This window comes from Ammospiza nelsoni, chromosome 11 (genome assembly GCF_027579445.1).
Source record: "Ammospiza nelsoni isolate bAmmNel1 chromosome 11, bAmmNel1.pri, whole genome shotgun sequence".
Lineage (NCBI taxonomy): Eukaryota > Metazoa > Chordata > Aves > Passeriformes > Passerellidae > Ammospiza > Ammospiza nelsoni.
Genome location: NC_080643.1, coordinates 17,544,240 through 17,563,921, shown reverse-complemented (window position 1 = coordinate 17,563,921; position 19,682 = coordinate 17,544,240). Strand labels below are relative to the sequence as shown.

At 39.6% G+C, this 19,682-nt stretch overlaps 1 protein-coding gene across 2 annotated transcripts in view; it reads right to left on the bottom strand.

Moving 5' to 3' along the window:
• IARS1 (isoleucyl-tRNA synthetase 1) overlaps positions 1-19,682 on the bottom strand; it is a 94,787-nt gene that overhangs the window by 58,515 nt on the left and 16,590 nt on the right. For both annotated transcript variants that reach the window (XM_059480044.1, XM_059480045.1), the window contains exons 8-13: positions 17,078-17,225; positions 15,834-15,921; positions 11,857-11,917; positions 10,084-10,179; positions 5,362-5,484; positions 3,847-3,938 (exon numbers count right to left, since the gene is read on the bottom strand). In XM_059480044.1, the coding sequence (XP_059336027.1) occupies positions 3,847-3,938; positions 5,362-5,484; positions 10,084-10,179; positions 11,857-11,917; positions 15,834-15,921; positions 17,078-17,225 (608 nt within the window). The remainder of the gene's footprint in view (positions 1-3,846; positions 3,939-5,361; positions 5,485-10,083; positions 10,180-11,856; positions 11,918-15,833; positions 15,922-17,077; positions 17,226-19,682) is intronic.

Below are 19,682 nucleotides of genomic sequence, written 5' to 3'. Positions count from 1 at the left end.
TGAGCTCATTCTGCATCACTTTTTATGTGTACATGAGCTTGAAAAGTCAGGGAACATTATGCTGTGCTTTTACTACTAAATAATAATCCCAAATCATAAAGTAACAGCACCTAGGGTTAACCAGAAGAAAGTTCTATTCCAGGAGGAGAGGGTAAGCAAGAAATCCAGATAAGCAAATAAAAGAAGTTTCAAATATATCTTAACATATTCCTTACTTCAATAAGCAATAAAAGAAAATTCTTATGGGAAGAGAGCAGTTTCACAACTTGGGATTGCTTAGAAATGGAAACACAATTGGCCAGAGCACAGATTGAGCAATTTCCTAAATTGCTTGGGAAAATCAGTATCTCCAAGCATCTGACTGCAGTGTCCCAACCCAGTCTCTGATTTATCAGTTCCACAATAACTGCCTAAGGTCTTGAATAACTGTTCAGGCAGCACATCCTTCTGAAGGATCCTGGGATCCAGCAGTGGGCACAGGTCACTAGCAGGGCTCAGACATTTCTAACCCTTCCCATCCATCCCATTATTCCATTTTGAGGAGGGAGAAGAGCCCTAGGGGATAGGATCTGTGGGTACAGAGGAGAAAACAACACTGAGACAAGAACCTCATTCTCCTTTAGCATCATTCCACTCTACAAAATGTTTCTGAAAAATATTACTTTTGTTTGAGTCAGTTTGGTTCAGAACTTGGCAATACACAAAAGTTCACCTGAGAAACTCCTGTTATCTCCCATGTGCAGTGAGCACTACAAACAGCCAAAGTTTAATTCATTTTACTTATACCCACAGCAATAACACATTTGAAATCCACCAACTACTGCTGGTTATGATGTAAATTCAAGCTGCTACTGTGGCAGCACTTGCTAAAGGTGCACCTGCCTGGCCCACAAAAGAAAGAAAACCCACAGCAAAGGTTGTTCAGACCTTAAAAGCTGAACTCACAGTGCACAAAGCCCAACAATAAAAAACACATTGTTTCTTTTAACACTACACTTCAAAGGACTTTCCATTTTAACTATAGCTGTATGTTTCCATGTGCTTAAGTGTTAAACTACCTATAACCTTAAAGGAAGTGGTGAAAGCTCAAAGTAACAATAATGTAGTTGTGTCCTAGCTATTAAAGGCAAACCTGCTGATGGTTTGCTACAAATTTAATTTAATTTTAAAAATGGGAACAGTTGAGTTCACTGCTCACACAGTAAAAAAGAAAACATTCCCCAAGCTACAAGGTGTTTTGATTTCACTGAGTATCTTGTTCCAGATATGCTGAAGAATGATGATCACAAGATCTTGAGTAAGTGCAAACAAGGAGAATAAAATATTGATATTAAAAATTTATATTTAAATTTCTCACATGATCTTCACATGTTGGAAAAGGAAGGTTGGGACAATGGTGAGGAGAGCACCAGGTGGGGCTGGCTGAGAGATCTGTACCAAAGGCCCAGCAGGGGAACATTTCCCACCCAATACAGAGGTTATAACACCTGATAACCACTCCAAGAACCCCCAGGGCTCTGCTCCTCCTACAACAACAATAAATGGGAGAGGACAAAGTTTTCCTGAATATTTTTCTTCTGGTACTACCAAGCAGTGCCTCAGCAGGAGACTGCAGAGAACAAAACAGTAATATCTGCCCAAGCAGTGACACCTCCCATGTTTATACCCCTCATGACTGGTGAGGAGGTTGAGGAATCCAGATCCAAGTGGATTTTACTGTAGAATCAAATGAGAAATACTCATTGCTATCAAATGAGAAATACTCACTGCTGGGTTTGTTTTCCATCAACACAAGGGGAAAAACACCCAGACAGACCTTAAATCAAAGTCTAATGCTCACAAAGTTCCTGCCTTACCATTCCTCTCTGTCCCAACTGAACAAAGTCTTGTTCCCCTTACAGACAGATCCTTTGGAAACACATCACAAGAATCAAATCACATTAATTGTGATCCTATTCCATTTTCTTGTCATTTAGGAACGAAATGATCAATAATTGAGCCCAGGCTATAAAGATGCTTCTTGGCTTTGCCTTACTGGTTTGGAAAAGTCAAAGCTCCACATCTGCCAGTGGAGGAGCTTCCCAACACTGTTCCCAAAGGAATGGCAGCAGGAGCTGTGAGGGACACCCAAGATCTCAAGACTCCCAAGATCTCCAGTTCTGACCAATGTCTTCCATTTTCACCAGTTCTAATAAAGACAAATTCTAACTGAAAATTATCTACTCTGTCCTTACCAAGCTGTTGTGTTTTTCATACTTTAAAGTTTAGTTGACAGAAAGTTACTTAACAGAGAAGGATCCTGATTTCATGATATGTGAAAAGAGAAGGCAAATTTCTCAACATCCCAAGGATTCAACAACTGCTTGGTTTCAGGGAAAAGCAGGAGTACATTAAGAAGAATCTGATTGCAAAGTTTTCTTCCATTAATCAATATAACTTATAACTATGTTCAAAGTTAAGAACTACTCTTCTACTTTTAGCATATTCCAATTATGGTTTGATTTGTGATGGCAGTGAAATGAGCTTTTCAAGTAGAATCCATTGTTCGGTTCTTCCCACCGGATAATTTGCTGCTAGGTGCTGCCTGCAACTTATCATCCATCAACAAAAATGTCAACAGAGTGGCAGGATTAAGGATCTTCTACAGAATCAGCACTTCTGCATCCCTGCTTTTCTCTCAGAAGGCCATGACTGGATATTTGAGTTGCTGCACAAGAAAAACACAAGCCTTGCTTGATTTTGGGCCTGCCATTTTTCAAAAGCTGTCCCAAATCATCAAGGACGTAACACTTGAAGAGCAATTTCCCTTCTTCCTCCAGGCAGCTGCTAGAAACAAACCAATCCTGCTGCTCAAGAGCAAGCAAAGGTTATTTTTGCTATAAATTAAAGATAAATGTACCCTGCTAGAACACTTCACCTGGCAGAGTCAGAGCCAGACAGAGAGATGAGCTTTTATCACAGCTATTTCAGTACAGGTGCTGTATACATCAGATAAGACTTAAAATCTTCAAGCCATTTCATGTAATTAAATTAGATATTTTAATTTAAGTCTGTCTTTCCTCATAATAAGAATTTAATACTCTACTAAAAGGTTACTGACGGTTCTTTTTCTTTTAATTTGATATTGTTTGGTGATTTTTTACAACAGCAACCATGGAAATTTCAAACCAGGGAGGACACTAATAAAAACAAGCTTCATTTCTAGATTAAATCTGTCTAGCCCTGTATTCCTCAGAACCAAAACTTGTTTGTTCACTGATACTGAAGGCCCATGGAGAATTCCACATGGAGACTTCACCCAGAGACCTCCACCTAGGGAGATGTTTCCACATTTTTAGCAACTGGGCTTCTTTCAAAGAAATAAGTCATTCTACAAGGTTCAAAAGAGCTATATTTTAGCCATTTTATTCAAAACATACAAAGCTTTAACACCAACATCTAAAGACCTTCTGTGATATGCTTATTTGGATACAATTCAAAGGGTATCAAAAAAATCCTTTCCCATCACTCAGCTGCTTAAAAAATAACCTTTTTTACAAGAGGTGGTTGGTTTGGAGTTCTACATTGAGAAATGAGCAACACAAACTACAAAACACACATTTAAAACCATAAATAGAAACTAAATTTCAGCACTACACCTAAATTCATCAGTTTTATGGCAAAAAAAAAAGAAAAATTTCTTGATGACTAAACCAAAACTGGAGCTCGCCTGAATTAATAACCTCGGTTTGTGTTACTTTTAGTTTTGGCAGGAAAATTTAGTAAAAGAGGGGAAAATATGGGAGAAAGCTGAAGAATCTTTGTGTTAGGAAGCTGTGCTGAAGGCAGGTGCAGGGGTGAGCTTACCTCCAGCAGAAGGGGTAGCTGTGCTGGAAGGTGGAGCTGTGGATGAGCCGGCCCTTCTCCTTCAGCCATTTGATGATGTGCTTATCTGCATCCTGAAACACACATTGGCCTTGGAATGCACACTGCTCTAAGCTGCCACAGGGTTTGTCTCAGATATTCAAATTATTTTATAAAAAATCTATGCATAACCCAGCATTTACACACACACACACAAAAAGTTGCTATCAAGTTTATACATTTCCTGCAGGGGCACTGTAAAACACTAAATTTGCAAAGTTATTTGCTCTCCAAACCCTATTTATTTACAGTGTCTTCAATGTGTCTCTGCTATATGGATAAATTAAAATTTATAAATTAAAGCATCAGTCTTTTTATACCCTTAACTCTCTTTCCATATACTCACAACTGTGTGTAAAATTCAGATTTTCTGAAGCATCAATACAAGCCAGAAACCCCATTGTTTAATATCCTAATGACTGAGTCTTCTAATTTTGTGGCAGGAAATCACACAGTGCTTTTTACCTAATATTTAAACTTTCTGATACCACATTCCTCTAAAATGACTGATTTTCAGAATTTGAAGCATATTTCACAGTACCTCCCTAACTAACTGGGATTTCATGCTAAGCTGGAAATTTGATAATTGATAATTCCATCAATTTCATGTATTGATAATTCAAGACAATCTACTGAACATACAAGTGTCAATATGACATTAAGGAAAAAAAATATCCACGAGTGAAAAATTCAGTATCATAAGATAATTTTCCAAGAGCCTTGCATTCAGATTTTTACCAGCAAGAAGCTAAACATGGAGCCTCCAGTGTCCTCTTGTTTGCCTTAATGCATAAAGCAGGAAGGAAAGACAGCTGATTGAATCCTCAACTTAATTGGAAAAGACTGTAAAATCTTGCATGGCATTTGTTTCCAGAACTTGCTTTGCTATCAAACTGGAGCAGCAGGGCTAAAAGCAATTTGTTTTCTCAGGACATGGAATTTAAGAGGCACTCCCTGCTCGGGATTTGTATCTGCAGCAATGTGGAGTTCCTGGGGGTTCCTTTTCCAGGGATTCTCCTGCATCTGCTGCAAGTAAATTCCCACTGCAGCACAGCCCACAAGTGGGGAAATGATGGAATTTCTCTTTTCTAGGGAGTCACATTACATTAACTGGCTGGGAGAAACTTAGTGATGGCACCTGGAAATCCAGAGTCATCCAGAGGTGAGGGAGGCCCTGCAGATGTGCCTGGAGACTCTGGACATGACACGTGTGTCAGGAGAAAGCTCAGAGTGAGTGAGAGTCTGCAAACAGGATCCTCCTCTGCCCTCTCACCACAACATCACTTGCATTTCAACTTTTTTCTCAGCTGCTTAATAAACAAATTAAACAGATGTTAAAACAAATTTTAATTTATCCAGATACCAGTCACACATTGAAAACAAGCCCACACAGGGAAAGAAAAGAAAGCTCTTACTATATATAAAATGTCTTGAATTAAGTATTTCAGGCCCACTGACCTTCACATACTGCCCAGCAAAGTCAGTCACTTCTGCTGTGAAGCAGCCTGATGCATCCACAGGACACACAGGCACAGAGTCCTTCTGAATGATATTAAAATCCATGCAGACTCTGTAATCATCCTGCAAAAGAGACAAGCAGCAAGCTGTAAGAATACAAAATACTGGCTAAGATATCCATCCCTCGAAACAGAAATGAAATATTCAACAGAAAATGTGATGACTGGACAAGAATAGCAAAATACTCAGGCTTCACTAATCCCAAGTGCTTATGAAAAAGTCCTTTTGTACAGGATTGTAGTTTTATTCATGCAGAAAATTATGATTTCTTCAGGCTGTGCCCTAGTACAGGGGATATGTGGATGTGTTTCTCTGCACATCAGTGCATATACACACATGTATTTTATGTGTCTGAGCACACACAAACTCATGGAGTGAACAGCTTCAGGCAACCCTTGCATGGCAAAGGAATCCATCACTCCATCCTGAGCCTGGATCTGCCCAGCTCTCCAGCCAACAGGGCATGGTTCAGAAAGCAGGTTGTTTTAATCAATCTAATTCTGGCATTTCACGTAAGCAATCCCATTTTCTGAATGTCTTAACGATCCAAAACCTTTAAACCTGTATTTCTCAATAATTTTTGGCCCATAGGCAATGCTACTGACCAAGAACCACATATGGACAACATCATAGTTTTTTTTCCTGGCCAGTCTCCATTTAAATTTTTAATTTCCTGTAGCAGTAAGGGAAAAAAAAAAAAAAAAAAAAAAAGGGTTGCTTCAGACTTTCCTGAACATGACCGAACAACAATGGTATCGGAGAAAAGATTAAAACAAAATCAGTAGGGGGATAGAAAAGTTTAGATTTTAGCTTCCAGGCTGAAGTGACAGTAAATCTGTATCTTACCCAGGATACACAGCAGCTGTTTCACAGGAGCTGCACCTACAGCACCCTCTGAGGCTGCCCAAGGACAGGGTGTAAAAGCACGTTTCACATGCAGGGCTCCACAGCTCCCTGAGCTCTCCTTCCCTGGCCCTGACCAACCCAGGTGAGCCAGCTCTGGGGTGCCAGGGCAGGGCTCCCATGTCCTTTGTGGCCTCACCCAGCCCCTCCAGCTCTCCCCACTACCCCTGAGGCTCCCATTCTCCTAAGCCAGACCTGCTGTGTTTTACAAGGATGAAATCCATCTACAGATGGGGAATGTGGCCGCTTCATGGACCAAACCCTTACACATAGAAACAACAAATCCAAAGTTTTACACACAGAAACAACAAATCCCTGCAGCCCCAGCACTCCCAGCAGAGCACAGCCCTGTTGTCCTAGGGTCATGTTATGATGCTTATATTCCCATTCCTGTGTTCTGTTTATGGTGGATATCATGTTCTGTGCCTTCAAGACTGGCTCTGAAGAGTGAAAGTTTTGGTTTGGTTTCTTATCAGAAAGACATACAGACAGGACAATACATGGTGCTGCTTTTGCTTTTTGCTTTCCTTTTCACTTTGCTTCTGCTTCCTCTTGCTTCTGCTCATTAGCTAGTTTACCTAAACAGTCCAAATTTCTTCCTGGATTGTTTCTCCTTTCCTTTTTTGGACCTACTCAAACCTGCTCCAGTCTGAACCTGGGAAACACCGAGAATTTGCACCTTGTGGCTGCAGCAGCTGCCCCAGCACCAGAGGGACTGATAACAGAGCAACCACTCCCAAGAGAGACTTTCTAAATTTGTCATCTTTTTCAGAGTGGTGTCACCTGGTATTGTTCATTCAGTGTGCTTGGGGTGCTGTGCCTGTTAAATAAACAGGTTCTTTCCACTTCTCTCTGAGGAATCCCTCCCAAACCAGTTGGGTTTGCTATCTGGAGGGGCCCCCTTTGGAGATTCTCTCCCAAATTTGCCCTAAACCAGGACACCTGTCCAGCAGCTGCAGAAAGCATCCCCTAATTATTGCCCCTGCCCTTGTGACCCAGAAGAGCCTCTCCAACAGTGAGGACAGTTTCTGGCACACAACACTACTGCTCACATAAAAGCCAAGATCAACATCAGGTTTTTCCAGGACAGGAGTTACTCCTGCACTATTCCAAGATAGTGCTCACTCCTGCACCCCAAAATCCCTCCAAAGATAACACACAGAAGTTGTAATATACAAAATTAATAAGTACAGCTCATTTGTGAGAAATCAAAAGCTTTTTATGTGAAATTTTAACAAAATAACAGGAACACGAAGTCAAATGTTCACCTTCAGCACCTCTTAGCAAAAACAAACATCACTTTTGCCAAAAGTGTCAGGCACTGAAAAAAAAGTGCATCAGTAACAGATCTATGAAAGTTGTGTGTCACAGCCTGAGCAGGCACTAGCAGTATTGCAAATTAAAAACTTGTATGCAAATTCAAGTGTTACTAAAGCTTTTGACTGCACGTACATCTACATATGATGAAATACCTGAGCAGCTGAATTTCAGTGTCATGTTAATCTGGAGGTACAATGAGTTTACAGCATTTTTAATACAGGTTTGTCTTGTTCTGTGAGCTTTAATTTTGATGTCTTTTGAACTGAAATAACAGAGTGCTCTGATATGGTGTGGCAGCTTGCATTTGGCAAAGGCATCACACAAGACAATGAAACAACACCTGGAACTAAATGGAAGTGAATTTTTACTTTCTATTTTTTTGGAGAAGGATGCACTGCTGAGCTATCAGCAATACAGAATATGTATCATGTAGGATTTTAGGATAAGTAGGATTTTAAATGAATAAGTAAATAAAACCCTGTCTTTCCAAATTTATTTATCAAAGGGACTCACTTATATTGATGGGAAGGGACAGAGACAAGACTCAAGGCTTGCTGTGAAGGACTGTGCTTTGTTTCCTCACCTCTGACCATCCTGGTGCAGTTATTCCTTTTTTATTCACCTTCACCTCAACAGGAAGGTGCAGAGGAGCCAATTAAGCAGGAACAGAACCCTGCCTGCTACCATGAACCATCTCCCTTCAGCAAAGCCTGTCTGAAGGCCAACAAGCAATACCAGCAGGATTCTGCACAGAGCCTGCTGTGTAATAATGAAATCCTGAGCTTACACCAGCACCTCTGGGAGCTTTTCTGAACAGAAATAATCCAGGGGCTGTCAAAACTGAATTACATGCACCCCAAAAAGAAGGCAGCAGCTTTAAGTGCAACACACACTGTGCACTTTCCTTGTGAAGGCAGCACAGCCCATTGACTCAGGCACCAAAATTATCAAACCTCTCCTTAGCTATGACTGCAAGGTTTTGTTTGTGATGTCTGTGCACTTTTTCCTCACACAATGTTTTATGTATTCTTTTCTTTGTGAAGCATTTAACTGTTACTCTCAGGTTTTTTTCATTAAAAAATGTTTTACAAGTAATTGCTGATTTCCCAGAGGAGAGAGAGAGTAAAATATTTTTTCCTCTGTGTTTACAAAACTCAGTGAACTTATTAAAAAAATCAAATAATAGAGGGCAGATAATCTTTGCTCTAAGAGGCCAGTCAAGGTTTCCAACAAGCTGTTTCCAATAAATTTAACTGGACTGTGCAAATACACAATCCACTCTTAGGGATTTTGTGATTCTTTCCTGTCCAGGGAAAGCTTCTTCCAGAGCTCCTTCCCCTCCATCTCCCACAGCAAGAGCTTCTGACTCTAAATCAACTCCCACCCTCTGGAACACCCAGGATTCAGCTGCAGGGGAGAGTCTGAGGAGCAGAAGTGGGACAGGATTTGCCCTCCTGAGGACACTGACCAGCCACCACCATTTCCTTCATTAACTGCTAACACAACCCACTCTAATTTGCTTTATTTAGAGCTATATTAAGCTGGAACATCTTTTCATATCAACCATCACCCTGACAAGGGAAACACCACCACAATGGATGTTCCCTTCAGCAATATGCAGGGCCAAAAGGATGGAAGAGGATGGGCTATTTCACATGAATACAAAGAGGCCTGTTGCTAATGCCAAGTTTCTCTGGAAATTATGACAGAGCTCGTGGTCCAGGGATTGCTAATTGCTAGGCACTGCAAGTTTTTTGAGGGCATCTTTGGATAATGGCTGAAGACAGGACACTCTACAGAAAGGACAATGAGCCTAAAACAGTGCATTTAATTCAAGTGTCTAAAAACTGAAATTATTAAATCCATGACAAATTATTCCTCTTAGCCTGAAAAAAGAACAGACTGAGAGAAGGGACAATAAAGACAGGAAAAAAAAAAAAGAATGGAGTGCAACAAAATCCTTTCACACCAAGGGATAAAGTCTCAGGACAAAAGCAGTGAAAGCATTTTCTCATTCTCTAAAAGCCCAGTGAGTAATGACATTGAAACACTGAGCAGAACTGCTGTTCCCAACCAAAATCATCACTTAGCAAAGCCAGTTTTCACTACCAATGCCACAGACCAGCCCTTCCCAAAGCTCCAGCTTCAGACTGAGAAAAGCTGAGCTCAGTGACACCCCCAAAAGATCCAGTGGTGAGTTCAGCTCACACAACACAAACTCCAGAGGGGGACACAAAAATCTCCAGCCTAGCACAGGCACTAAGTGGAAGAGCCCATGAGAATACAAAGCTACATGATATTCTTACACTTTTAAGCAGCAAATGGGAAGATTGTTGAACATCACTCACCCTGAGAGAGTCCCCAGGAGCTGGAAAACCAAGCAATGTGTGCTGGCTAAAATTCACATCACAGATACACTACAGTGTACTTGATACTTACAGCACCAAAATAGGGAGCCTGATGGACAACCCCTGTGCCTTCCTCCTCCTTCACATAACCATCCACCACCACAGTAAAAGCACCATTTTCTTTGCACTGTAACACAAAAATATCATTTTATATATTATTTACTATCTATTTACTCATTGATTATTTATTATAAATATAATTTATAGATATATAATATATATCATATATCATGTCATATATCATGTCATATCATATATTATATATTATATTTATTCATTTTTAATATTTTTATTTTTCTATTTTGATATTCATTAACACACATACAGCAAAACAGAGTAGCTCAGAACCTGGCAGAGCCACAAGCCACACAAAAGAGGAAAGAAGTGCATCAAAAATCAGTGACACAGTAAAATGTGACATCCCTGCCATGACTTAATGACTTCCCATAGCCCAGACACCTGTGTACTTCATTTAAAGAGTGTCAAGTGTGATTAAATCTCACACCTCTCCAGAAGGCCTCCAAGTCAATTACTCCTCAAGCCACAGATCTTCACACAGTTCTGTGCTTAACAGACTGCAAATCAATACACTCCTGAATGTGGGGAAACCAAGAAAGGTACAAAAGTTTCCCTGCATTTTTGTATGTCCCCTATACCTCTGAATTAAATAAAATTTTGATTTTATAGTCACACATTTTCCTTATTTCCTCCAGAGAATAAGAGCATGGTAAATACCAACTAAAAACAGAGAGAAGAGAAAATCCAGGAAAAAAAATGCTAAGAAAAGATATGAGAATTTTCAGTGTGTTCAGTATAAAGATAATGAAAAATAAAGGGTTATTTACTATTCCCTAAAACAAAAATAGTAAAATAAATACTGCAGTCACAGCTGAACCAAATATGTTACAAAATATTAAGTTTGGCTTGTTCTGAAGGGAGCTATTTTGAGATAAGATCTCCATTCTAAATAAAAATTGTAGATGCCCCCATCTGCTCCTTACAACTACAGCAGGACTCACAAAATTTATCCATTCCAACCCTCAGATGCACAGTCCAATATTCCACATTCAGCTGTGTTTGACTTTCCTCTAGAATGATCAGAGATTGCTCCCTGCAGAGGTTTTCCCACCTTTGCTGACTCCTGCACATCTTTCAGAACAGGAAATGTCTCAAATGGCCAAATCCCTCACAGCAGTTCCCAGCTGCCTGGCCAGCAGTGCTGCACCTCTTCATCAGATTTTAATCACCTTTTAATCAGATTTTTTTTTAAAAATTAGAAAAATTCTCTAGGAACTCTCCTGTTTCTAGATATTCTTTTATCATCTATGATGCCAGACTTAATGCAGCTGAAAAGCTGCATCCAGATAAATCTGATACATCAGTAGGGTTGTAGCAAAGGATTTTAAATTTTCAGTGGGAAATGACAATGACATGTCTGTGGCTGTTATCCAAGTAATTCCCTTGTGAAGACAAAGCTGGGCTTAGGAGGAAGACAACACTCACCAGATGAGAAAAGGAGAGAATATTTGTTAATATGTACTGGTTAATATGTATTGAAGTTTCTCTTCAATCTGAAATCAAACTTCTATTTATCAACCAGTGTTTACTCTGAGTATATTTAAAACTTAAAGGAAAAAATTAGAGAAAAAAGTCAACACTGTTTTTCAAACTTTCACTATTTAATACAATCTGGAGTTTGTTATTAGAACCCAAGATCTTTTTATAATATGAACAAGGAATACTCAGAATGGGTTTTATTTTTGTCTTTATATCCTGTATCAAACACCAAACTGGTTCATCTTACCTGAATAAAATATTCAAAGAGTGGTTTGTATTTCTTGCCTTTAAGAACAATACCAGGAAACCTGAGGAGAAGGATTTACAAGAACATAAATTAACAACTTTAAAAACTGTTTTTTCTATTTGCTTCTTCACCTCCCTGACAGAATTTGATTTCAGAAGAAGAAAATAATTTCCTTAAATTTACTTCCCACCTCTGTGGTAAACTGGAGAAAAACCAATGTCTTTTATGCATCTCTGCTACCCTACCAGTCAACAACTTGTACCTGACGGGCTTCAATCAAACAATCAGTGTAAATTAATAAAGGAATTAAGCATTAATGACAAGCTCTTTATGGTAAAGCTGGGCAAGAATCTTCTGGATCAAACACAATAATCATAGCAACAAAGCCCTAAAGCTCAGCATGTCCAAGAGCAATAAATAATGATCCTGAAGTTTTATGTACAGGAGATTGTGACACAAGGTATTGCAGCCTGTGAAGCTCAGGTATCTCATTCCTTATTCCAAACTGGGCATCCAAACTCTCCAGAGGGATCTCAGGGAATGACCCCACACAGGCAGGGCTGCCTGGGGAGCAGCTGAGCCAAACAAGGCACAGGAGCAGAGATGGAGCCTGGCTCCCTCAGCCCCTGACAGCAGCTGACAAAGGCAGGGCTTAGGTTGGGATTTGCAGCTCAGAACTCCCCTGGAAGTGCTTAAATTGTCCAACTTCAGGGGGAAAATCCACTTAAAACATAACTTAATCTAAGAGATGGGCTGGCTCTCTGACTGTGTCCCAGCTGTGGTCTCTCTCTGCTCTGGCCTTGATCTACAACTTCCAAACAATGGCCAAACCATAAAACACTTGACTCTTTCAAAGTGGGGGACTTTCCAAAGCTGTTTCCCTGCACAGGGAGGACCTGCAGCAGGTCAAGAAAACAAGCCCACACAGGGAAAGGAAAGTAGTCTAGCTTACAAAAATATTCATGTATCTTTTCTAATTGGTTTCCATGCTTTGTCTTCTTCCTTGCTATAGATACACTTGAAAGTCATCAATTGTTAATTCTTCTATTAATTTCTTCTATTAACTCAGCTTTGCTTGCAGGCCAGCTGTCAAGCCCCTCCATACCAGCTCAGCACACACAATATATCCTCTAGGAATAGGGGAGATTTCTATTTTAAACCTCAGCTTTGCAGATGGTTTATATGTTTTTACATTACAAACAGCTTTAGGAATGCTTGAGGTGCTTAATCAGGATCAGATGAGAGAGAAGCATCCCAGTGCTCAGCCACACAGATACAGAATGTGAAGCACCAAAACTGGCTTAAAAAAAAAAAAAAGTAGTTATATTTTTTTAACACAAGTCAGACAAAGGTAAAGGTTGTGGATCATATTCCTGATTTTCATTTTGGGATCTGAAGTGCTTTGTTTCTCAAAGTCCTGGACTTCAGGTTGAAAATTTATACAACGGTGCCTTCTTGTGACCTAAGGTGTAGCAGTAAGGTTTCTTTAAAATCACTTCAGCAATCCTTCACTCTCAGGAGATCAGAAATCTCTGGTTTGGATTCTTTAGAATCCAGAAAGAGACAACCAGGGAAAACAGTGTGAAGAAATTAAATGTTTAATATGCCAAAGGACTGAAATCTAACACAAGGGGAGAGAAATGCTCAACAATCACATCCCACCTCTGCTAAATAAAACAGGAATCCACTGAATGGCCAAAATTGGGTTTATACATCCAGACACACTCATGAGGGCAAAGCAGCCAGTTCAGGGGACTTCAGACACTGAACATTTTCATCAGACCATTCCTGACCTCAGCCTGATCCTGCTACAGATTTTGTTCTATCAATTTCTCCCTCAAGGGCCTGACTTCTTGAGAATTTAAAAGTGAGCTGAAGGAAGAAAACGTTAAAAGAAGAAGTGGTAAATTTCATTTCCATGAATTTAGATACTTGTAGATCTAAATCTTTCACAGAACCATTCAACTACCAGCTACCTTTTAACTGTCTCACATTTGGGAAAATTAATTTTTACATAACAGAAAAACTGGAGCATGACCAAAACCAGAAAAGAAATCAGCTTGAGAACAGACCATAGCACTAATACAAAAAGAATTAAAATATACTGTCCTGCAAAGAGATTTGCTAGCAGCCTTATAGATTGGCAGAGGTTAAAAAAAATAAGTTTAAAAATAATCAGAGATTGGAGAGGGTGAGTGGTGGTGTTAGGGACATAAATACAACACCTGAAATGTTCATGATTGCCTTAAAGAGCAGGATCTTCCAATTTCTGATGAAGACACCACATCAAAAGAAGGCCAAAATGTTCTGTGCACTCCTGATACAGAATGACTGCAGTCACACTGAAGTTAAATGTGCAGTATTGCATTAAAAGAAGAGTTTGGAAACAAAAGACAAGAGATCAACAAATTTAATCTATGAGCTACCTTGCTTCTTTTTTAAGCCTAAAGCTAATGTATTTGAAAATACTTAAGAACATAAAATGGTTTTGATAGAAGTTTTTAGACACTCTGAACAGGTTTCAAAAGACCAAAAAGGAACAGAGTATCTGTATTTCCCAAGAGAACTGAAGCACTGATGGACCTAAAAACCACTGAGACAGATCTAACAACCTGATTCAACTTCAAGTGATGGACAGTTTCTAGTAAGAGAAGTGCTAAAGAATATAAAATGTGGATTTGTCAAGAACAAGCCACACAAAGCCAAAATTTTTGGGGCAGAATTGCCAGCTTAGACAGCAAGCAATCAGATCAAATTTAGGTCTCAATGTTAGTGAGAGCTTTGACACTTTATCATTCCAACACACAGAGATATGGAACTGGAGGATACCCCAGCACTTCAAGAGAAAGTTGCTGTTAATTCAGTATCAGACCAACAGAAAATCCCCAGTGGGGCCTGGCACGACCAGCCTGACACTGTTCAGTGATTCCACTGATGACTCAGAGGGGAGGGAAAAACTCCAGAGATCACAAGTTCAGCCAAGTCTGAAGAATGAGAGCACTGAACATCATCCTCAGAAACTGAACACCAGCTTAAATTGGTACAGACCAAGTGACAGATTAAGAGCATTCTCAGAGAGGGGGGAAGGGCAGAAATCAATGCAGAAATCTAAAATTATTCAACTGTCACAGTATGAACCATCAGAACAGGAAACATCTTAAACATTCCAGCTCTGCATTTCCCTAATTTAATGATTACATGTAACTGCTTAGCTGAAATATCCTCTACTTTTTCAATTTACAGCTTTCAAATGCTTGATAAAAAGACTAAAATAGAAATAACTGATGCCAGTGAAGAAGGGTGTTATTCTCAAAACCATTTCTAGTCTTTATTTTTTTATTGTGGTTATGTGGGGTTTTATAGGGTTTCCTGGTTTGTTTGTTTGTTTGAATAAAGTGAACAAACAAATATTTGTTGTATTTGACCTCTTCAACAGGCTGCTGGTTTATACAAAATGTTTAAGAGAAGCCAAGGCAGACATTTTGTCTAAAGAGCTACAGAATTTAATATCTACACCCCCTGCCCAGCCTGACTTCTCAAATAATTCCTCTTTTTCCACCTAATCAAGATGAGTAAGCAGCCTACAGAAAGCAATGGCTGCCACTAATTAGAGAAGTAATATTTATTTGCTAAAACCAATGGGATTGCTTTGCCCATTTCCCTTTAAATCTTTACATCATGTGTAGAAGAAGGAAGAAGGCACCTGGACCACACCTCCAGCATTTTCTCAAACTTTTACCTTTATCTAAACACAAAGGAGAAGGGTGGACTATGGAACCTTTATTCCCCACTACAATACAGGGACCCAATGAAACTTTTTTTCTATTTGTAGCTTCACGTACAAGACCAATCTGTTCCAGCAAATTTCAATTCCTTTTATAGATTTTTGAAATATAAACACAGATGCAGGGAAATCCATCTTCTTAACATTTAGAAAAACACTGAAAGCTAGCAAGTATAATAATTTATGTACTTGCCTGTCAAGTATCTGATATTCACTGTCAGATTTGTACAGTGCCACCAGCCTGGACTCCATCAAAATGTAAATCTTCCCTGTGGCTTTATCTAGAATATAAAATAAAACAGGAGTTTCACAAATCTCAGTTTAATCCCCTCATTTGCACCATTATGAAACCTTTCAATGTATGCAAGATATTGTAACAATAAAACTGCCCAAATAATCCTTTACTACTTTCCAGCTACTTTTTCTCCACTCAGCCAGTTAAGGAACACTTTCCAAAGGCTAAGTTTAAACAGAAACCACAGGATAAAACCCAGGCCACTGATTTTCAGTGTGTTTTGTTGTTGCAGAGGCAGAAATAGCTTGTCTATTATTGCTGAGTCAAGTAAAAAAGCAATTGAGAAGTTTCAGTAAATTGTAACTGAAACTGGAAAATGGACAATGACTGCATAAAATCAATATTATTAAGTTGTGAGGTAATGATTGCACTTCATGCAGCCTTCCTGAGATTTGCTATTTCAATTACATGCTTGCATTTCTTTATAAAATAAGTATATACCAACAAAGAAAGTTAACATCAAATTTGAGTGAAATGTTATGAAGAAAACTCATTTTCTATCCCAAACCAGCCTGATTTCCTAACTTCAATGACAAATTTTATTCAGGCTGCTAACTTAGGGTCACTGTCCCACAGCAGTGAGCCAGAGACATCCAAACCCAGCTCAGGGCCTCAGGGAAATGAGGTTATTATTTCTGAAAATACCCAGTATTCTTTTTAAGATGACCAAATTTATGTTAAAACTTTTGAAAACTGAAACATACTTAGTTCTCTTCAAAGAAAGAAAACCCAAACAGGTGGAGTTCACTGCAAAGGCCTGCACAACCTCATGTTTAACACACAACAGATTCATGAGGTTATGTTGAAACTGGAAATTCCTACTCACTATTTTACTTTATAAAAAAAGGGGGAGATGTGTTTGTAGATGAAGGTATAATTAAAGACTACAAACACACACACCTTTATTTATTATTCTTTATTTCATCTATCTGCATTTTGTAAGGAAGAGTCCTCTCAATTCATGTTAAATAACAAGAGCAGAGCAGCTGCAAATCATCAGCCACATCCAAAGTGGATCTCATCCTTCACACTATCACTGGTTCAACCCCAGAAAGTTCTGTAGATTTCACATAAACCAGACTAAAATACAAAACATAAATACATGTCCACAGGCCCTGAAGGAAGAGGTGTTCCACACTTGCCTCTGAGTTTTACATACTGCAGTTCTGGGTTAACACACAGGGCCAGGTTGCTGGGCAAGGTCCAGGGAGTCGTGGTCCAGGCAACAAGAGAAACACTTGGATCTTCCTCCAGAGGGAAACTCACAGTCACTGAGGGATCCTGAACATCCTGAAACACAATTTAACATGCCATGTTCATCTGGGATGGAAAAGGTGAAGTGGGAACATTAAAGTCAGAATAAAGCAATCACTGAGCTCCTCATTACACCAGCGCAGCCTGCCAGTCCAACCAGGCCACAGGGTTAAAATCCCCCATTAGCAGGGAGATTTGGGAGATTTGCTGCCAAAACACCAAAGAAAGACGAGTGCAGTTCCTATAGGCACCTCTCATAACCCCATTTTCAAAGTTCAGAACCAATCTCAAGGGTCAGGAAAATGAGGAGTTTCTCAGATACTGAGAAATACTTAGATACTGCTAAAAAAAGCCTTTTCCACATTTTCTTCTGCAGCCAGGGATTAGGAAGAACAGCCATCACATAAAATGATTCATCTCTAATTAAGAAGCTGTTGTTAACAAGGGGGGAAAACATTTGGGGTATTTAAAAAACAAGGGTATGTCAATATTTAAGAGTAAAAAACCTCAGGGAAGGAGACCTTTGTCAGCTACACTATAAAACTTCACCTTTAAATGAATCCTAAAAATCCCCTGAAAAGAAATTTTTCTTTCAGCCAACTACAACCTTATTCAGTCACTTCACATTTCACATATGATGAAAAGCTGCTTGTAGAAAACAAGTCTAGGCCTGTAAATGTGAAATTTTCCCTTTGGAATCCCACATGCCAGCTCAGAGGGTGCCATGCACAGCGACCCTCAGCCCTAAATTGGTGCTGTGGCCAGGGCTCTGCTCTCCATTCAGCATCATGGAACACTCACTGGCATCATGGGACAGGCAGCTATTTCTGTCTGAGCTGAGGGCTGCTCCAGAGGGAATTTGCTGTGAACATCTGGTGCAGTCAACAGTAAAACATAAATATTACATAAGCCATGGCCCAGGCTCAGTACCAGGCAGAGATGGAGCCCTCGGTTCTGGTGAGGCAGCACTGCAGGCTCCTCACTGATCTCACCAAGGAGATAAAAACAACTGGGAAAGTATAAAAATACCCTCCAGGCTGGCAGGTAATGTGTTGTGTAGGGTTTTAGCTGTTAGAATTTCACCTGCAGACACCATTTCCTCAGTTTAACGCAGTAGCAGCTGCTGGCATTGACAACTCCAGTGTGCCTTGGACACCCAGCTCTGGCTCTGAAGGTGCTTTTTGTGCTCCTGATCTGTGTCCCAGCTCTCAGAGGATCAATAAACAGCAGCCAAAGGCTGCTTTCCACTGAGAGAAAGGCAACAGCTGCCTCACACCCAGGAATGACTGTGCTCACCAACAATACATCCTGCCAGCTCACAGACCCACAACTTCCAAACATCACTTCTGGCAGATGAGAAAGGTAATTTGTGCATAGAGTGGCAGAGCAGCATCCCACCCACACACACCTCTGGTTCTAGAGTAAGAAACAGCATCTAAATATTTCATTAAGACTCAAGAAGAGAAAAGAGCTTCAAGCTTTATTATGGAAAAAGAGAACATAGATACACATACAAACTTTCAAAAAGGTCTTTTTCCTAAAGAAATCTCATTTATCTGAGCCTGTATGAAATGTCAGCCAATAAGAGCAAGAAAAGTAATTATTTCAGTTGTCAGTCACAAATATCAAGATCTCTTTGCAAATCTCTCTTTCATAAATCACAAACCATTTTTTCTTCAGTACAAATGCCCTCCAGCAACACTGAAAGCTCTGGTATCTCTCTGGTATCTGTGGGCTGCATTGTACTCCAAGTCTATTTAAACATTTGTTTTAAAACCACTATTTTTGGCCAGAAAACTGGCCTTTTTTAGGCAAGATATAGAGACCAGATGTACAATCTGTGCTAGCTCTCTGCTCTCACAATGCAAGTGGAAGATTTACAAGGTGAGGATGTGGAGGCCTGGGTCAGGATTGGAGGGGATACAAAACCTCTGTCTACAAACTAACGTGGAATTTGGAAAATTGGGACACAAGTTCTGCCTTCACATACATGAACATGAGTTTGTTGCAAGTGAGAAGCTGCACTTGCTTCATCATGTCACTCATTTTTAAAGGAACATTTTATAAACCACAGTAAATCCTGCATTATATTGGGTAGAACATTTTCTGGTGTTTCCCAATGTAAATTAATGATTTTTAGAAGAACCATTATCCTACAGCTACAGAGTCTTTGACATTCCTTACAAATTTCCTCACAGAAGATTCAAACCCTGCCAAAGATCCTCTTCAGATGTGCACAGACAGGGACAATGCAGCTCTGCTCTGAAAATCCACCACTGCAACAAAGCCTTGAGAGCACAGAGAGGGAGGAGTTTGCCACAACAAAAAAAGTGGGTACTTTAAACATCTGTAAGTAGTAACCAAGGAAAAAGTCTAAGATCAACTGATCCAATCAAATACATCAAAATATGACTAAAAATAACCAATTTACCTAGATTTTACCACCAATTTGGAGTGTAATGACATGTTTAGGAACCACCAAGTGAAAAGAAC